The 18,444-nt window shown below is 34.8% G+C and overlaps 1 protein-coding gene across 8 annotated transcripts in view; it reads left to right on the top strand.

Annotated features, from left to right (window-relative positions):
* Positions 1 to 18,444, top strand: part of STXBP4 (syntaxin binding protein 4) — an 80,266-nt gene that overhangs the window by 23,462 nt on the left and 38,360 nt on the right. For 7 of the 8 annotated variants that reach the window (XR_012631556.1, XM_074889236.1, XM_074889239.1 and 4 more), the window contains 7 exons: positions 943 to 1,055; positions 1,729 to 1,815; positions 3,372 to 3,437; positions 9,097 to 9,273; positions 11,397 to 11,513; positions 12,025 to 12,074; positions 13,243 to 13,373. Coding sequence is in view for 6 of the 8 variants with exons in the window: in XM_074889236.1 (XP_074745337.1) it covers positions 943 to 1,055; positions 1,729 to 1,815; positions 3,372 to 3,437; positions 9,097 to 9,273; positions 11,397 to 11,513; positions 12,025 to 12,074; positions 13,243 to 13,373 (741 nt within the window). In the remaining 2 variants the exon portion in view is untranslated. Of the gene's footprint in view, positions 1 to 942; positions 1,056 to 1,728; positions 1,816 to 3,371; positions 3,438 to 9,096; positions 9,274 to 11,396; positions 11,514 to 12,024; positions 12,075 to 13,242; positions 13,378 to 18,444 lie in introns of all 8 variants that reach the window. The other variant, XR_012631557.1, reaches the window with a different exon arrangement.

The following is an 18,444-nucleotide window of genomic DNA, read 5'->3' on the forward strand; positions in this document are numbered from 1 at the left end:
TAAACCAAATTCTGATGGGAATGAGTTGCTTCTGTTGGTTATGACAATTTTGGTAGGCAACACTAACAATTCAAGAATATTTCTTATAAACTGTGAGACAGATGATAGTTCTGATGCTAAAAGTGATGGAAATTTCATTTTTCCTAAAGTTTATGAAAAACAGTATCAAACACTAGTATATGAAAAAATCTTTTCTTGTACTTAACCATCCAAAAAGACACTGGATTTTTCAAGTACCTTATTAAGAAAGATACTGGATCTTCCATCAGATTTTATGTGGTGTAAACAAACTGACCTTTATATTTCTACTTTTCTGTAATATTGTACCAGAATTATTTTTTTTTATACATTCAAAATGAAGCGGTAATCCAAGCCATGTTGATCAAGAGTGCTGCAGTGTTTGTATTTAAAATTTTCAACTCGGTCAACATCTGTTTTACCTGGTCTCTATCAGGGATTTAAAGAACCTGCAAAGGAAACCTGCAAAGCTGTGGGCTAGCATGAAATTTTTTCTTTTTCCTGCAGAGACACTGTGTCTTCTTTAGTAAGGTCAATTCTTTGGGAAGGGCAGGTGTATAACAGGTGTGCAGATTTCTTTTAATTTTTCACAGGGGTCTGCCAAAGGTCAAGCATCTCTAACGAGGTACTTTAAAGGGGAACCTCACCTTTTGTGTTCATTTCTCCTTCACAACTTGATTCAGGGATATTTCATCCCAAGACCTGTTTTGAACATTTTTATTCTTACCAGCTTTAACAAATTTTTCTGTTCAGAAAGATGTGTCTGATTTTTCATATTTTCCTTTAGAAAGCTTATGGAGAGCAGATGCAGCATTTATAAAAGAGTAGCCATACATTGTGATACTAGTAGTTGTGTTGCATCTAGTGATCCTGCTACTAAACTGAACTTTGACCTACAGCAACAAAATCTAAACTGTTTTTTAGATTTCGTTGAAGTTTCAAGGAACCTGTTCTCTATGCAATTGAATGCAACTGATGATGGCCAAGAATCTGTAACATTTGGGGTCAATGAAATTGCTGGTTTACTGGATTCACAGGTAAAATATATGCCTTTACAGTGTTTAACTGTTGGGAGATTATTGGAGAGCTTATTATATGTAAGATTACTCCAGATCCTGGGCAGGTGTTTAGAACAGGTCCATATCATGGTGTTCTTGGAGATAACCTAGTTTCTGTGAAGCTTTTTAAAGCAACCTACTTTGCAGAGAGCAATTCACGTAATTATGTTGTGATTTGTTGGAAGCATGGACAACAGGGATTTACTGAGGTTTCTTAATGGAATACATACTGCTACTACCTGTGTGAGTGATAAACAATTACTGGGCCCAGTGATTTGAACTACTGCGACAGTGGAAATCACTTTATTTGAGATGTGACTTTAAGAAAGCATTTGTAGCATAGAAATACTAAAATAAAATCATGCATTATTTAAAATATTGAAGAAAACAGGGGCTATTAGTGTTGTGTTCTTGGTACTTTAAAAAATATTTCTGTTAATCTTTTTTAACAGGAAAAATAATTGCTCCTTTGGAAGATAAGTTAGAATTTTCTTAAATATTTTCAGTATTTTCAGAGATTTAATGTATTTTAAAGACTATCCTCTCATTTTATTGACCTCTCTATTTTATAAGACATTAAGATAAGATGTTAAATATTATGGAAGATACAGTTAGCAATACATTCTAACCTTATGTATTTAAATATGCACAGTTTGTAACCTGTGATTCTTTGGACGATGACATGGAAAGACTTAAGAAAGAAAGGAATGAGGCTTTAAAAGAAATTAGTAAATTAAAGGTAATACTTAATTTTTATTTGCTTTAAATTATTCAAGAGACTAATTTCTTTTTGAGTGTAGATAGTAATTCACTGTTTTTCTTTTGAATTTTTTGGTCAATTTTTGATGAATAAATAAAAAGGCAGAAGAAAGAGTCCTAATTACATGTGAAAATTGTATGCCTACAATATCTTTCTGGAGACAGTAAATATTATTTGTTATACTGAATACTAATGCATTTTTTAATCTGATTCACAGAGAAATGAGACTAAGCAGACATTTCACAAAAGTGAATTTGGAGAAGTGACTGATTTGCATGGCAATTTTATTTAAAAATGTGTAATCCTAGTAACTGCAGTGTCTGAGCATATGCTAATACTTTTGAAAGAAGTCAGAACTGGAGGATAAATTAATCTGTTTTTAGAATTAATACATATTTTCGCAGACATTGCAAAATACATAAGACCTAAAGCAGCAAATATGTTGTTTCTTAATACCCTGGGTTACATCCATGGTCCTGTCCTCCTGAATTTCTTTTTTGACAAGCCAAAAGGTAAAAAATTCTGGTTCTGTATTCAGCGCACCTAACTTGTGTTCTTGGGCAGGACTGGAAAATTGATCCCAGGATACAGGCAATTCTACAAATTGCCTTCTGGTCCAAAATAATTTTTTCTTGCTATAGATTACAAAAACATTGGGTTGATATACCCAAAGATCTGTTCTTCATTCTGTGCACAAAGATTTTTCTGCTGAAAACTTCTTCTGAGAGAACCCAGTTTACACTGAACATTGAAGTAGTGAATACTTATGAGTCCCTAAAGATGTCGAAAACAGGCAATGATCAATCTATAATTGTCTCATTTCTTATACTCTTCCTTTAACAATCTACAGTCAAATACTTGATACTGAGTGAGAAATACCCTTGGTATGACTCAATATGAGAATCTTTATGCTTTTATAGCACTTTTTTCCTTTTTTTTTTTTTTTTTTTTTTAAACTTCATTAGAACTTTTAACCTCCATAAAGTGGTGTACCCACAGGCTTCTGGTATCAGTAGGTGAGTGAAAGAATGGTCAAACATATGATGTTGAAAATAACTTGACATGAATATTAGGTTGTACAGCAATCTGTTAAAGCCACAAAAATGTCTTTATTCTGCTCATTTGTAGGTGGCTAGGTAACAAGAGACTTAAAATGTGTATTTTTCTTATAGCACAGAAATGTTCAGTAAATAATCCTCAGATGCTGAAGAAACTTAAACACTATCAACGAACTCTCTGGAAAACTAGCTTTTAAAGATTAAAATTTGGTTTTGTCACAAGTTTTATAAAAGCTGTTGATTATTTATTATTTTCACCACAACTTTTTAAAATATGTGTGTTTCTGATTATACAACATTATTAACTGACATATGTTGTGGCCTAGAAACGTAGTTGTACAGAAGGCAGTAAGTACATTGACAGAAGTTAAGAATTGCTACCAGTAGTTTTGAAAGAGCTAACTGGGTTTTAGGAAGAAAAACTCTTTCAGACCTAATCATTAATTCTTCCTTTTTTTTTTTTTTTTTTTTAAAAAGGAAAAATTGTCTGAATCTGTGAATTTACAGAAACAGTTAACAGAGGAGCTACAAATAGTCAAGCAAGTATGTTGAAGTTTCTTAAAAATATAATTATTCATTTTTTTTCTCACTTTTTTGTGGAAGGAAGAAGGGAGCACTTCTTTCTCTCTTGATGCTCGTATAGACTATACTTTCACACTGATTTCAACAGAAAGTGGTTGTCTTGTTACTACAAAGCTTTTGATTAGAAGTTGAGAATATCAATCCTTAAATTTTTTAGAGCAATAATAGTTCTCCGCTGTTGAATTGAGTTATGAACTGAAAGACAAGCTCGATTGGGTAAGTTGGATAATAATGTACTAGTACCTTTCCGGTCTTAAGTGTTCTTGAAGTTATTTTGCTGCTCTTAGGCAACAGTGTGCCTAATCTACAGTGCTAACATTAGCTACTTTATAGGTCAACCGAGTTTTAAGTATGAAAAGACAGATGCACTTGACAATTCTACCTGATACTTACCAGGAAAAAAAGTGGTAGGTTTGTGAGGAATGTCTTGTTTCTATTTCCATATCTATCCATAATTATGAAAGAAGAAATCAGTTTCATATGAAATTTAGCCTTCTAGTGTCTCTTAAAGGAAATTTCCAATTATATGTGTCATGTCATTTATAGCCTGGATTCAAAACCAACTAACTTTCCTTTTTCCTGCTTCTACTGAACATCACCCTCTCAGCTCTTTTCTTATGAGCTGGCCACTTTTCTTCTCTCCTGTACTGCTACAATATTCCTTGTAGGTTTGTCATGGCTATCTGTTCCATCAGATGTCATATGTAAAAATGCAAGATACAGTTTAAAAATCTTTCTGTGTACTGTTATATTAAGATTAGTTTTATGGTTTTGTTCATATATGTAGATTTGTGCAGCACCTTCATTATCACCTTTTATTCCTTGAATATAAGAGAACTGCTTGAAAGCTTTTTCCGTTAATATTGTGATGTTGCTCTCTGTACACTGTGGGACAGCAGGGAAATAGATTGGATTCTTTTTTGAATAAAATTTAACTGGAGGTATGTTTCAGCAGTGTACCTCGTGTTTCCATTTGCTACTGGGTGTTCAGGCTGTTGCTCTAGACTAGAGCAGGTGTTCAGTCTATCAGTCTAGACTAAAGATAGTACAAAGTACAAACCCCAAAATGCAAACAGTATGGACATCAGGTCCTCAGCGTCGAGTGTTTCAATTCACAGACCTGCTCTTATTGGGATCTTACTGATCAAAGATGGTTTAAGATGGTCTAAGTGGCAGCAACGCCCATTTTCTACCACACGAGGGCCTCGTACTTTTATTTTTCTCTCAAGTACTGTCATGTGATGGTGAAGGTCAGTTTTGCGGTACAAACCTCCTGGGCATAAATACTCTGATTTTCTAGTAAGAGTTTTAAGTAACTGCTGTTGAAAAGGTTCCATATAGTGAAATGAAAGAGAAATAATAAATTATATGTAATTACAGCACTGTGACACCTATTTTAGGAGATACAAGCAGGCATTTAATGCAAATTTTAGTTATGTTTATACTTGGTGCATTTTCAAGTGTTTTATATATATCTGCAATTCAGAACCAATGTTGATGCTGAGCTTCATGGTGATAACGAAGTTTTAAAAAAATAGGCTACTTACAGTACAAGTTGCCATTTAATTTACGATGATACATTCCTGCTTGAGCTGAAGTTGGTGAAATGAGTTAATGAGTACATTATTGAGCCCTAATGGCCTGATTAAAACCATGTGCTTAAGGTCTTCTGAATTTGATACAATTTAAACATTTTCTTAAAATCACTGCTTTCCTGAAAAAACAAGATTTTAAATGAGGATATAGGCTACCAGTCTTATACTGCAGTATCTTTTGTGGTATTTCTATTGTCTACTAATTGCGAATCCAAGAGATTACAGCTTAATTAGGACAGGCGTACAAATATTCTGGTTAATGAACATGTTTTGTTAGTACTGATTCATTAAACAGTGCTTGAATCAGTAGCTAACAGGATAAACAGACTCTTAAGATTAGAAATATTGCTAAATTTGAAATGAGGTAGTAATTATTTTCTCATATTGGTCTATGACAATTAAAATACATTAATTGATATATTTTTACATTGAGATTGTGATACAGCACTATCTTTGGGTCTTCCTTGAAATCATATCGAAGCTGAAATTGGCAGAGAACATAAAAAGGCACTTTTGAGTAGCTGAAGTCTTGTCGACACCATGAATATGAAATCTGTAATGATGTCTTCTATCTTCCTGGATCAGTTTGACTGTGTTCTGTCTGCCTGAAAGTCCTGGGTCATACCAACCTGAACGATCTCTTGTTTACCAGAGCTTTTTTATGCAGTTATTGTCAGCTGAAGCACCTCAGCTGAACACAGTAAATGTGAAAGGTTGTAAAGATAGGATACTGTTTGTGGTATCCCATACTGTGCTGGACTTGTATTTCACAGGGTTAAGATTTGCTATTCTATGCTTATGTTTTCTAAGGGGAAAATAGGTACTTTGAAGACTAGAACTTGAATGGCTGCTATTTTGGAAGCAGTATATAATTTGGTTCACCCTGCCTGAAAGAAGTATTGGGTTTATTTTTATTTTGTTATCTTTTTTATTTTAATGCATAGTAAAGATATTCAAACTTCTTTTAAAGGAGGTTTTCAGCATACAATTTTTATAAAGTTAAAGAATAAACATAATTGAATTGTAACTACAATTTTTTGTGTAGTTTAAAAGAATACCTTTGTTCCAGTGTTTGTGGTGGCTGGAATATTGCTCAGATAAAACCTCCTGACACTTGAATTTATCCAAGGAAGAAATGGAACCTGGCTTTGAAAGAAACCTGTACCTTGAAATTGATTCTGTAAGATTTCAGTTTCTCTCCTCCAGCCTGTAGTTTCTTATTTGTTGTAGTGGCTTCATACCAGATTAGGACAAATAGTCCCATCAGGCATTTACAGAGATGAAATATTAGCAGCTGCAGATTCCATTTCTGTTGCGTCTTCTTTCATACAAGCGGTTGAATGGGACAAGAGAAAATGTTGCTGAAGCATGCTGTAATCCATCTGTTCTTCACTGGTGGGGGCCCCTTACCTGCATAAATAAGAGAACCCACCATGTTGCCGCAGTGCCAGCTTCAGTAACTGTAGAACTGGGAAACCTGATGGTATCGTTTCCCTTTGCCTCCCTGCTATAGCAAACAGCTCTGGTTTGTCAGAAAATTTTGCTAATTCAGTTGTAGTATGGATAATCGTTTCATTGTAATGTAAGAATCCATTGTTCATTAATTATTCCTTTAGGTCTTTCGCTGTTGAAATCTGGTCATACTTAGTCTGCTATTACAGAGAAATTAATATTCAACAGTTGGGTTTCTGAAAAAACAGTGGAGGAGTAAAGGCAATTTTGGATTATAAGAGATTAAACCTTTATCTCGAGGTCTTATTTCAAAATGAAGAACCTTCATTTTCATTATAGCAATTTTCCCATGACTTCTCTGATGTCAGTTTATTTAAATAATTCCTATGAGTGCATTTTTAAGATGCCACCCTTTGTCAAGGCCTCTGTGTTCATTTAGATTAGTTAAACTTAACATCAGAGCATCTTTTCAGTTTTGTCTCCAAGAGTCTTTTTCCCACCTCCAGCCTATAACTGAAGGCTGCCTTTGCTACTGAAGGCTACCAAATCATCCTCTGTATCAGCAGGGCCCAGCTTTTCTTGCTATTGAGTCACGTTGTTTCTTAGAGTGGCAAGAAAATGCCCTCTACAAAGGCACCAATTTTGAACTCTGCTTCTGTAGATTCATAACTACTTAGAAGCCCCTGTGTTCTCTCAATTGTTTCTAGGAAAAAGAACTGCTATGAGCAGCTTTCAGGAAGGGTGGATTGTTCTGGTGATCTTTCACTGAGCGCTCTCAGTAATGGCCCCTTGCACCACTTCTAGTGCGCTGCAGACAGACACAACTGTAAAACTGGCCAAATAACAGAAAGACATGCAGCAATAAGCTTTTGAATAGTCTGTGTTTCCAGGTGGAGATGATCATCATGTCAAATAGGCTTATCTAATGCTTTGTGCTTCCAAAAGAAAAAAAATCATTATACTTGCTGTCAAATTAAAGGTTATTTAAGTGTATCTCTTATCACTTCTGTTCCTATAACAGAAACCTCTAAACTATATAGCACCAATCTCATCTGTATTCACTAATGATGTTGCTGTTTGCTACATGTGTTTTATTTTCTGAGAGACCAGAATGTCCATGGCAATCATCCAAATTGGTATTATACTGCAAAACCATTGTAAATATGAGGAAGATGATGTCCTATATATATGTCATTGAGATTAGTTTACTTCTGGCCTGAAATGAATCTATATTGTTTATTAAGACTAACAGTGTACAGGTTAAAAGTAATCTGAAACTGAGATTGGTAGGTCATTTCACAGAAAAAAACATTATAACGAAGTATAGGAAAACTTGACTTGAATATTGATTGCACAGAACAAATTCTTCTAAGTTAGGAAATAATAAAATTGAATATGTTTTTGTAAGCTTAACTGACCTCCCCAGACATTTATATATGACATCTGTTAAATATTATATGACATTTCCTTCACAAAAATAGGAAGATTTGGTCACTTAGGTTTTTCAGAAACCGTGCTTTCAAGCCTAGTTTCTAGAAGGTTATTTCCTACTTATTATAGATTCATAGTGTGTTTCTCCTCTACCCCTACCTGTTTCCCCTCTAGTTCCATTCCCAACCATATAGCTATATAGCTATAAGATATAATGGGTAGACTAGGAATAGGATATTCACCTAAGTATCCTTAGATGAGGAATTTCTAGCTCTGTAAATCTGTATATTTAAAGCTCATAACTTTAATGATTCAGAAAATTCATATAAAGTTACACAGATTAATAAAGATGAATTTCCACAGATTAATAAAAAGCTAAGGGGCAAGATGGCTTACTGGTTTTGGTGCCAGTGAGCCTGTACATCTACATTTTTTTATGAGCAGTTTGTTTGTTTTTTCCTAGTGTAAACTCATCTGTTGTCCTTTAGTTTAACTTTCTAAATTTACAAATCAAAGGTAACTTGAATTAATATTCAGTAGTAAAAGGAACTGAGCAATATCCTTCTCAAAATCAGATTTTACAACATTTAGGGCTTACTTTAGCTGAATTAAAAGCTAACAGTTCCTATTTTCCAATTTTCCATACATTATTTATATATAAATTTTATATATCACTTTTCTGTGATAATACAGGATAACGATGTAAGAACAGCAGCTAGGCAAAAAAATAAAAAACAGCACTTATTTTAAGAAGTATGGACTGAATACTTGCATTAGAAGTCCATCTACAGGATGGGCAGACTCTGAATTGAGTGTAAATTCAGGCAATAATAAAATGAAATAACATCTCATTAAAGTACTTTTTTAGTATGTAAGTGATGGGGCAGATTAACAGCATCAGGTCCATTTCTATAAAACCTTTCCTTCAATTAGATTTACAGTAATCATAGAATTTGTGATTTAATTTATTGGGAAAATTCTCTCTCTGTAAATACCTGTTCTTTGTTTGCACATCATACCCTTAAAAATTAGCAATTGAACCATCTAACCATAAATACTAAAAGGTAGCCCTAATGCCAACTGCAATACTTTTGAGCTAAAGCTGGAATTGTAACTTTTCAATTAAATTCTATCATCTATAGGAAGCCAAGGCAGCCGTAGAAGAGACAAGAGCTCTGCGAAGTAGGTTTCATCTTGCTGAAGCTGCACAAAGACAGGCTCGTGGAATGGAGATGGACTATGAAGAAGTAATTCGCCTATTAGAAGCTGAAATTGTAGAGCTGAAGGCTCAGCTCACTGATCATTCTGGCCAAAATAAAGTAAGCAAAGCAGTCGCCTGTCGTAGTTACCATGGTTTCCTTGCTGTTGTCATGTATCTTGTTTTCATTTTCTTTTCATCTGCTTTTCTAAAGTAGGTCACTGTTTGTCTTGTATTATTCAATAACTGGAGTGATGCATAGTGAAGGGGGTAATGTGAAGTGTATGAGTCTTCCTTTATCCAGATATCTTTGGGCTGGAAGAATAGGAGCTAGAAGCATATCTGGGTCATAGGTCAAAATGGCACATCTGAGGCATTAAAGCATGGAATAGCTTCTGGACTGCAGATATCTTGTCTTTAAAGACTATATGTGTATTTGTATGCTTCTGTATTTCTGTAAAAATGGCCTTCATATTTATGTTTCTGTTAGGCAAATAATAGCAATATAAAGTCCAGTCCTGTTCTTAAGTAAATTTAGATGTAATCAAGATAATCATTGAAATGCTACAAACAGTATCCTGCCAAAAAAATTTATTATTTTTTTATTGAGCCTCATATTTTAAAACCACTTCGTCTCCAGTGAGGCATTTCAAAACATGCTAAGGAATAAAATATTTGAGGCACTTTTAAATTTTTCCCCATAATTGCTGATCCATTTTCTACACACAGTTTGAACTAGTGCAAGCAGGTTGGCATTTGTGTGTTTACCTTGGTTTTCATATGAAAAATGGACGTGCATATGAATTGACAAAGAAAACTACTGAAATATTGCCTTATTTCATCATGAGAATTGTTTCAATATTATAAGGTATTAAAAGGTAAAACTGAGCTCTGCGGTATACAAGCCTGCAAAGAAGCAACATAGCAAGTATGTGCAGCTCCCAGGGAGGAATTTCCCTCATCTAATTGCGAGTGTGTGAGATGAGACAAATCTCACCCTAGAAGTTCTTCTTTCTGAACATTGGGGTCAGATGCCCCATCTTTTATGTCAGGTATTTTTGTAGCACTGTTTGTTTTCTAGGACTTGAATAAATACCAAAATTTTAAGAAATTCAGAGCATGTGGGTTGCTTTCTTAGACAGTTGTTTCTGAGATGCTAGCTTGAATTTCTGTGATTCTGAGTGAGCACTCATATATCTGAGTTGATATTTGATTCTCTGCATTTCTTATTCAAAAGAAGCAGTATCAAGAAGGTACCAACTCTATAGTACATTCTTTTTAGTATAAAAGAGTGAGGTCCCTCTGAGGGCTTACCAGCTCCTTCTCCAATAGTGGACAGTGAGATTACCAAATTTAGGTGTTACAATCAACAGGTTCTTTGACATTCAGAGTGCTCATGATTCTGCAGCTTTGTACAGTGTATACAAACAAATGTGTGTACTCATTTGCTTGAAGTAAAGGCAATAAGTGGGTTTTGGTGGGGTTTTTGTAAGTTTTATAGTAGGTAGTGGGCTTTCAGAAAAGATCACCTATGGTGATGTAAAAGTTTATTTTTAATGATAGTGATATTTTCTTAATTTTGGAGAGTATTTTGGTCTAGATCTGCTGTTTAGCAGACAGCTTAGCTAAACAAACATGCCCATATACATGTGAAAACTTTACTCGTGATCCGCTCACATGAACAGTGGCAGGGACTCAAGCTGAAACCTTGAGCCTCCAGAACTTGATCTAATGGGGCTCACATTCTCTGTAGCTGCAGTACAGAGGGATGCCTAACACTGATCAGTAGGTTATACAAGTGCATGTAGAGAAATCCTAGGGGGTAATTTTCTCTAAGATATGTCATAATTACTCTGGCCAAAGGATGTGCAGATGCAAACTAGTGGACTGAGTTTGTTCACATACTGGCTATTTATGCCACCCTGCTGACAGCTACTGTCACCATCAGGTTGGTATTTTTGATCCATTCATGAATCAGTTCAAACTCTCTTAAGTTTCAGCCCTATCACTGTTGTTAGCTGTCAATTTCAATTTATCTTTATATCATTTGCCAAGATCTCTTGCAGTTTGGGAGCTGATTTACTAACAGTTTGGGCATACCTGCCTCAGGAACTGCTGTGTTTTTCAGAAATGTAGGAAAGACTGTGTTTAACATTTCAGACATCCATTTCAATTCCCACCATCTATCTATGTGAGCCATGGGAGAAAATAGTTAGAATAAAAGCCTTCAAATGTCTTTCCCAGGATAACATCCAAGACTTGAGAAAGAGAGTTACAGTGCTTGACTGCCAGCTGCGGAAATCAGAATCAGCTAGGAAGACCTTTGAGGTGGCTACTGAAAAATTGCTACAATTTGTAGAGGTAACTTTGCCTTTCATTTCTAGCAATATTTTATTTGGAAAAGTTTTGTGATGATGTTTCTGAGGAATAAACATAGTAAACTGACTATCAACTAGTTTGCAGAGATCCTTCCATTGCTAGAAATAAAGATGGTGTATGTGTAGGAATTTCCTTAATCTTTATGTTTTGCTATACACTAAACAAATGAAACTTATCAGATAATCTTTTCCACCTAATTTTTCACAAACTCACACCAATTTCTGTGAAATTTGCTAGAAGAAAAAGGCAGCAAAAGTAACATTTGATAATATTTTGAAATCTTATGAAACAAAAAAAGTCATGTTGTTGTATTTATTTCATTTAAAGGGGTTATAATATTTCAGTGTTTTACTTTTACACTTCTAGCTGGGAGAGACTAGAATCTAATTACAAATCAAATCCCCCACACCCAAATAGAACAATAAATTATAAGGTATTAACTTTTTGACTATGTCGATTTATAAACTGTTAACTTCTTTACTGTGACCAACAGGTTGTTCATGAAATTCTTTCAGATAACTCTACTTCATCGACAGTTTTAAGGTAACGAAATGGCATGGTTACTCACATTGAAATGGCACTGTTAATACTGGAAAACTCTACTATTGTTTCAAAGTCTCCAAAAACTGTCTTGTAGCTATTTTTTCCTATAGTTTTTGCTGTGTGTTTCTGAGTGTCATTTTATTGGAAGAGAGGGAATGGCATGAATTATAAATTAGGCTTTCAGGATACAGCTTCATTAAAAACCTCATAATTAAATTAAAACAGTTAGTAATTACATGGCTATGGCTGTCTGGATGTTTCCATAAAGTAATTATAATGTGCTAAGGATTAGTTAAAATTGCAAGGAACCTTAGCAGTGGGTTACAATTTTTTAAATTATTTTTTACATTTCCCCAAGAGATTTTGCATCATCATTAATCCAGTAGCGTGTAAATAAATTGATAATGTGTATATCTATTTAAGTTTTATTACTTTTCTTGTTTAAAAAGGTACCTAGGAATATTCAACCAGATTTAGAGCAGCTTCTGGTCCTTCAGAATATCAGCATGATTGTGCCTATATATCCCAGCTAGTGTTCCATTAATATTTATGTAAGAGTTGTTTGGTCTCTGTCCTGCCATCTTTTTCAGTAAGCTCTCAAGGAAATCAAATCTAAGTGAAGATAGCTGGAACTTGATTTCAAAAAAATCTGCGGGATCAGATCAACTATTATGTTGTAGATGTCTGTGTTGTCATATGCTAATCCTAATCAATTAAATGCAGTTCCCATTGGCACTGCACAAGAGTGATGTTGCATGTTTTATAAAGTTCAGAGACTTTATTTTAGTAAAGGGATTGCAGTATAAAACACAAACCTAAGGTAACCAACTGACTCACTAACAGTGTAGAAGGTAAGAACTGGTTCCCCTAAAGCAGTGTCCCTTCTTAAATGCTAATATGAAAATTACTTTGAAGTAAGTTACTTTCCTGACACCCACTGAGTTCTTGACATAAGATTTTGAGACATGCGTGTTGTTTGAATTAAACTTTCCTAATACCTTTATTGTACAGACAGAGCTGCTTCTGAGGCAAACATCAGTTTGGTAGTATGAATCTTTTTTGTTCATAGAATGAGACCAAAATCAATCTAGAAACACAAGTTCACTTTATTACAAGTAACCATTTATTTTATAATCTTACAAATAAACACTATATTTTGTTCTTTCAGTAACAGAAGAACACTGTCTACTAAAGCACTTCTTGCACGGATGGGAAGGATTGGACCTACGGTCACAACAGCTCTTGCAGCAGAAGCCAGAGACCTTGCTAAGTCTGTCCGTGCCATTTTGGAAGTAGATTGTGAGTGAGTGTGTGCATCTTTGTGTGCATGTCTGCATGTATACACATGCATAAATACTTCCTTTCTTCCATCAATGTTGTGGCTATAGCGTCTTGCTTGCTAATTGCGAGTAGCTTGTTTCAGTAGTCACCATGGGTTGCTTTTTTTTTCCAAATGTGGGAAAAATGATCCTGAGAAGAGATTCTGTTTGGACTGGGTTAGGACAGTGGTATAGGTAAGGGGTGAGGTGTCCAGTGTCTGTCAGAACGGTGGAAGACCTACAAACATGCGAAAAGGGCTGCTGCTGCTAAGGGCTGTCCCCTTTATTTTTCTAACCCTAACCCTCACTGTAACCTAAACTTGCCCTACTCACAGTCAGAACCTTCTCCTACAATTGGACTGATTTCATATGGTGATGGGGCCACTTTTTCTGTTGTGTGCTTCACCCAGTAGCATTTGTTCACTGTATTATTTTTTCATTTCATTCCAAGATTAGAGCTGCCTAAATTCTGGCTGCTTAAGATTTAGTCAGTACTTCCTAGGACTGGTATAGAATGCAGAATGAGGAAAAACTGGTATCTGTCTAGAGTTAGAAGTGCTTTTCCATATTAATGCCCTTAAAATAGTAAGTCCTTTTCCTCCTTAACTTTAAGCAGGTATCTCAGGACAGATTATTGCATGCATTTTACCAGTGTCAAATCGGTGTAAGAATAATGACCTTATTTAAGTAAATTGGGTATCTTTTCTAATTCACTGAAGGTTGTGGAATAAGTAACAGTGAGACTTTTACAGAAAATATATAGAGTAAGCAAAGAACAAAAAAGTAAATTAAATAAATCTTTGTAACGAACAGTGTTTTGAATTATAATGAAGTCACAGAATATTTTTGGATCGTAAATATTCTTCCAGAAAAGTGCATCAGGTATTTCCTTATGTTCTTTCTGATAGCATGTATGTTGTTTTGTTAATTGTCAGTTGAAAATTTCTTCTGTTTATATTAAGCCAAAGAGAGTTTTGTTCCTCTTTTACTAGCTTTTAATAAGAATACGGTGGTTTAATAAATCAAGAAAATATTTATTCTTCTGAGGTTTCACCTGGGAGTAGGCAAACATTTCTGAAAAGACTTAATAATTCAGAGGTATACGATACACTTCATCCCATTCTAGAAGGGTTGACTGGGCAAGTGATAAGTCGTATGCGAGCTAAAATTAGTCATCTGTTAGTGCAGTAAAGCCAAGGGATGGTACTGGAGACTTATCTGCCACAGGGCAGATCATTTAGAGATCTCTCGGTTGATTCAATTTTTCTTTTTACTTTTGTTCTTCTGTTTCCCTTGCCTTTTGCACAGTCTCTTTACTTTTGGGCTCATCAACAGGCTTTTACCTAACAAAGACCTCATGAAAGTTAAAATGGAAGGATAATATCAAAAAGTTGTTTTGGTTCTGTTAATACATTCATCAGTCTTCCAAAGCCAATATACCGATCACTTTCTATAGTTCAAGGTCATCTTGATCTAAACATTAGGAGGAAGAAGTCAAAGTAAGTATCACATGGGATTCTAGAGACTTGGCTTTCCTCGTCTCAAAAGAAATCACCTGAAACTCACTGAAACTTGGTGGTGGAAATATTTCCATTGATCTTGGTGGGCTTTAAACAAAAGCGGTGCATGTGGTCTAAGTCAACAGGATTTTGGAATATAAGCTTTAATAACTCAGTACCTTAAACCACACAGATATAGATCCTTCTTCCAAGATGCAAAGGATGCATCAGAACAAGAAGATTTCTCCAAATTTTTAGAAAATCAGAGCATTATTGTTAAGCATTTTTAAATGTGAGTTTTGAAGTCAGGAAATGCCCTGGAGGAAAGAAATCTTCCAGAGCTTTTAAATCTGGTATCAGTTCTTTACCAAAGAAGATAGATATTTTTATTTAAGATTGGATGTGAACTGGCAGAGTAAGTAATTCATAGCACCGGAGGACAGTGCAGGTTCAGCGTCAGTTCAGTATGCACCTTCATCAAACTATAAGTAGAATATAAAGTTATTCCAGTGTACATTTCTTTCTGGAAAACTTAAAGCAGAAAATTAATGCCAGAATGAGGAATATGAAGATTTCCAGAACCATGTAAAACTAGCAGAATTTCCTGACTGTAATGCTCTATTTTCATACTGGAATGTTTACAAAATGTTATTCTGCTGAATTTACATGAACATGTATCAAAATGTCTTAATGAAGACTTCATTGCTGTAGGGAGTGAATGTAGCCTGCAGTTTCATTTGGAGATACGTGTATATCCTCAGGTCATTAACAGAAATCTGTTCCCATTAGTAAAAAATATGCTAGTTCATGAGCAGTTACTGTAATAAACTGCATGCAGTTGGAAATCTAAGAAGCAACTGTGGCTTATTATATGACTTCCAGTTCAGATCATCGAACTGATAGTATATTTTGATTGTATTTACCTATAGTTGAGCAGACATGTCAATTTTAATTCAGTGTAGATGGATTGATTTGCAAAAACAAAACAGAAATGCCCTGACACATTATAGGAGTTTTTGGAAAGCTGGTGAATTATGGTTGACAATAATGATTGTATCAGAGATTTGAATATCGGTTTTACATTTTTTGGGAATTAATTTAGAAAGGGACTGAATAAATATGTTTGAGGAAATGTTTCAAGATATGAAAAGTGTCTTATTTGACATTATTTATGCAATACTTATTTATTGTATCACTCTACGGAGAAGAAAGCAAAATAAGATTATTAAAAAATTGTTCAGAAGCATCCAGAATATTAGAGTTAGAGTTACTGGTAAAAGTGAAAAGAGTAAGTGGCCAGGAGAGGAAATAATTGGTTTTCCACCACTGACAGTGGTAGAGTTCTGTCACATAGAGTTGTTTGAAATGGTGCAAGGAAAACTTTTAGTTCTAAAATGCAACTGAATTCCAGCATGTGGTTGTGTCAAACATAATAAGTAGGATACATGTTAGAAAGCTCTGGAGCCACAGCAGGGATCCATTTTATGAACCTGAGAGCTAAAAATAGCTCTGCAGAGAAGGATTTTAAGATTGAACGTCATCCTTCTGAGTTCATTCTGTTTTGGAGAGTATTACAGATAGATTTGGGCTCTGATGAGCTTGTGTATGAGATTAAAGCTTTAAACCTCTCTCACTTTCTCCCTCTCTCTCTCTCTCTCTCTCTTTCTCAAAAAAGAAATAGTAGTTAAGGCAGAGTAACTATTTAATAGCATTCTGTCTGCAGTCCTCTATGCCAGATTCTCACAAAATGTTTCCCATGTGGTCTTCAATTTTCTGGCAGATAGGCTGTCATAAAAAGGGGGCTGTCATGTATGTAGCATTTCATAAATAGCATACATCAAATAAAAAAGTTTAATAGACATTACATTGCAGACTGAACGTTTTCCTTTTTTTCTGGAAAGATGTCCATGACAAAATAATTTGTTAATGAATTCTTAGAGAATTGAAGTTAATTTTTTTAGATTGCTAAGTGGATAAAAATGTATAGCTGGGCAACCACTATGATATATTTTACCTTCTAAATAGAACTTCTCTTTCATTATTTTCTTCATTTTGTACAACATGAAGTAAAGGAGCCCTAACCAAAATACCTTTCTGATTCATTTACAATGCATGTGAAACAAAGTCCAGGTGCAAAGACAAGGTTGTGAAGTGTTCTTCCAAAAGAAAACTCCTTCCCTTGTTAAAGATCATCCTTGACAACCAGGTCAAAATGACATATTTATGAATTAGCCACACAAACTGTTCTCTTCCTCCATAATAGCATGACATTTTGCCTGAGGGAGGAGGTTTAAGGAAGTTCAGTGTATTTCTGAAAAACTCCAAGCACATATTGTCTTGTGATAATACCGCAGATCAGTTTTCAGCTTTGTAGGTTGAATGTCAGCTATATGAAGTCAATTTGGTGATTCTTCAAGTGAGGACTCTATTAAAAAAAACCCCACAGCTCGTTTTCAGTGCTTACTACTACAGGATCCTCAAGATCCAGAAATGCAAATAAGAAGTAATAAACAGAATAATCAAGCTCATCCCTTGAAAGATTCATCCTTCATCTTCTTGAAAGACTGTAAGCTATTTTTAGAAACTAAGTCTTGAGAGGCCTTTCTGCTTTGTAGAATACAAGCATCTCCTGAAGACATAAAATTACTTTCACCATACAAAGGATAATAATGCCTCACTGAAAGAACTGTAGCATTTAAAAGTAGTTGCTGGCTGCACTTAGTAGACCATATGGTGCAAATCATGCTAAAAAGAATTGAGAAAGCATTTTCTTCTTTTCTATCACAAAATTAGAAAAGAAATACACTTGGTACTGGTAATGGCCAAAATCTGATTAACCCTGGAACATACTTACCTCTTCATAAAATAGCAGGCAATCGGCATTTTGAAATGTGCACTAGCATAATGCAGCTTTCAAGTATTTTGACTGCTAATTTCCTCACTCTGCCCCTGAAATTTCTATCCAAAAATACAATCTTGCTCCTGTTGATATAATCCCAGTCATCAGTATCCATTAAGTGCTATGAAGCCTGTTTCTCTGCTCAGCAGGTACTCAAGCAGTGCATCTTGAACTGTTTTTTCCCATCATGTCCCTCTAATCTGTTGTCAGCCTGTGATCTGACACATGGCAGTCATGCTGAAGTTCACTAAAATGATCTCCAAATTAATATAGCTTCCAAAAATCCTACTTACCTTACTGATATTGATCTTGCTAGTCACAGTAGTCACTATACATTTGGTTATGAAGATCCTACAGGCAGAAGTTTAGTTGCCCAGTTTTTGTATTCATTTTGCTTGTATGCTGACTGTCTATAAAAAGAGGGCAATGCAAACTGCTGGTGGTCAGCATCCATTAGTGCTTGTTCTCTTGATAGTTAAGTTGCTTTTGATTTTTAGGCCACAGACAAAGTCTTACATCTCAGGCATTAAAAGCTGAAATATGGAATCTATCTATTTCTTCAGTTTATTTTTCTTTAACTATATTACAGTCAATTGCCAAAACTATTCCATATTCAGCAAAGTGTTAGCTGTCCGTTCCTATTCTTTTGACAG

The sequence above is a fragment of the Strix uralensis genome, chromosome 19 (genome assembly GCF_047716275.1).
Source record: "Strix uralensis isolate ZFMK-TIS-50842 chromosome 19, bStrUra1, whole genome shotgun sequence".
Lineage (NCBI taxonomy): Eukaryota > Metazoa > Chordata > Aves > Strigiformes > Strigidae > Strix > Strix uralensis.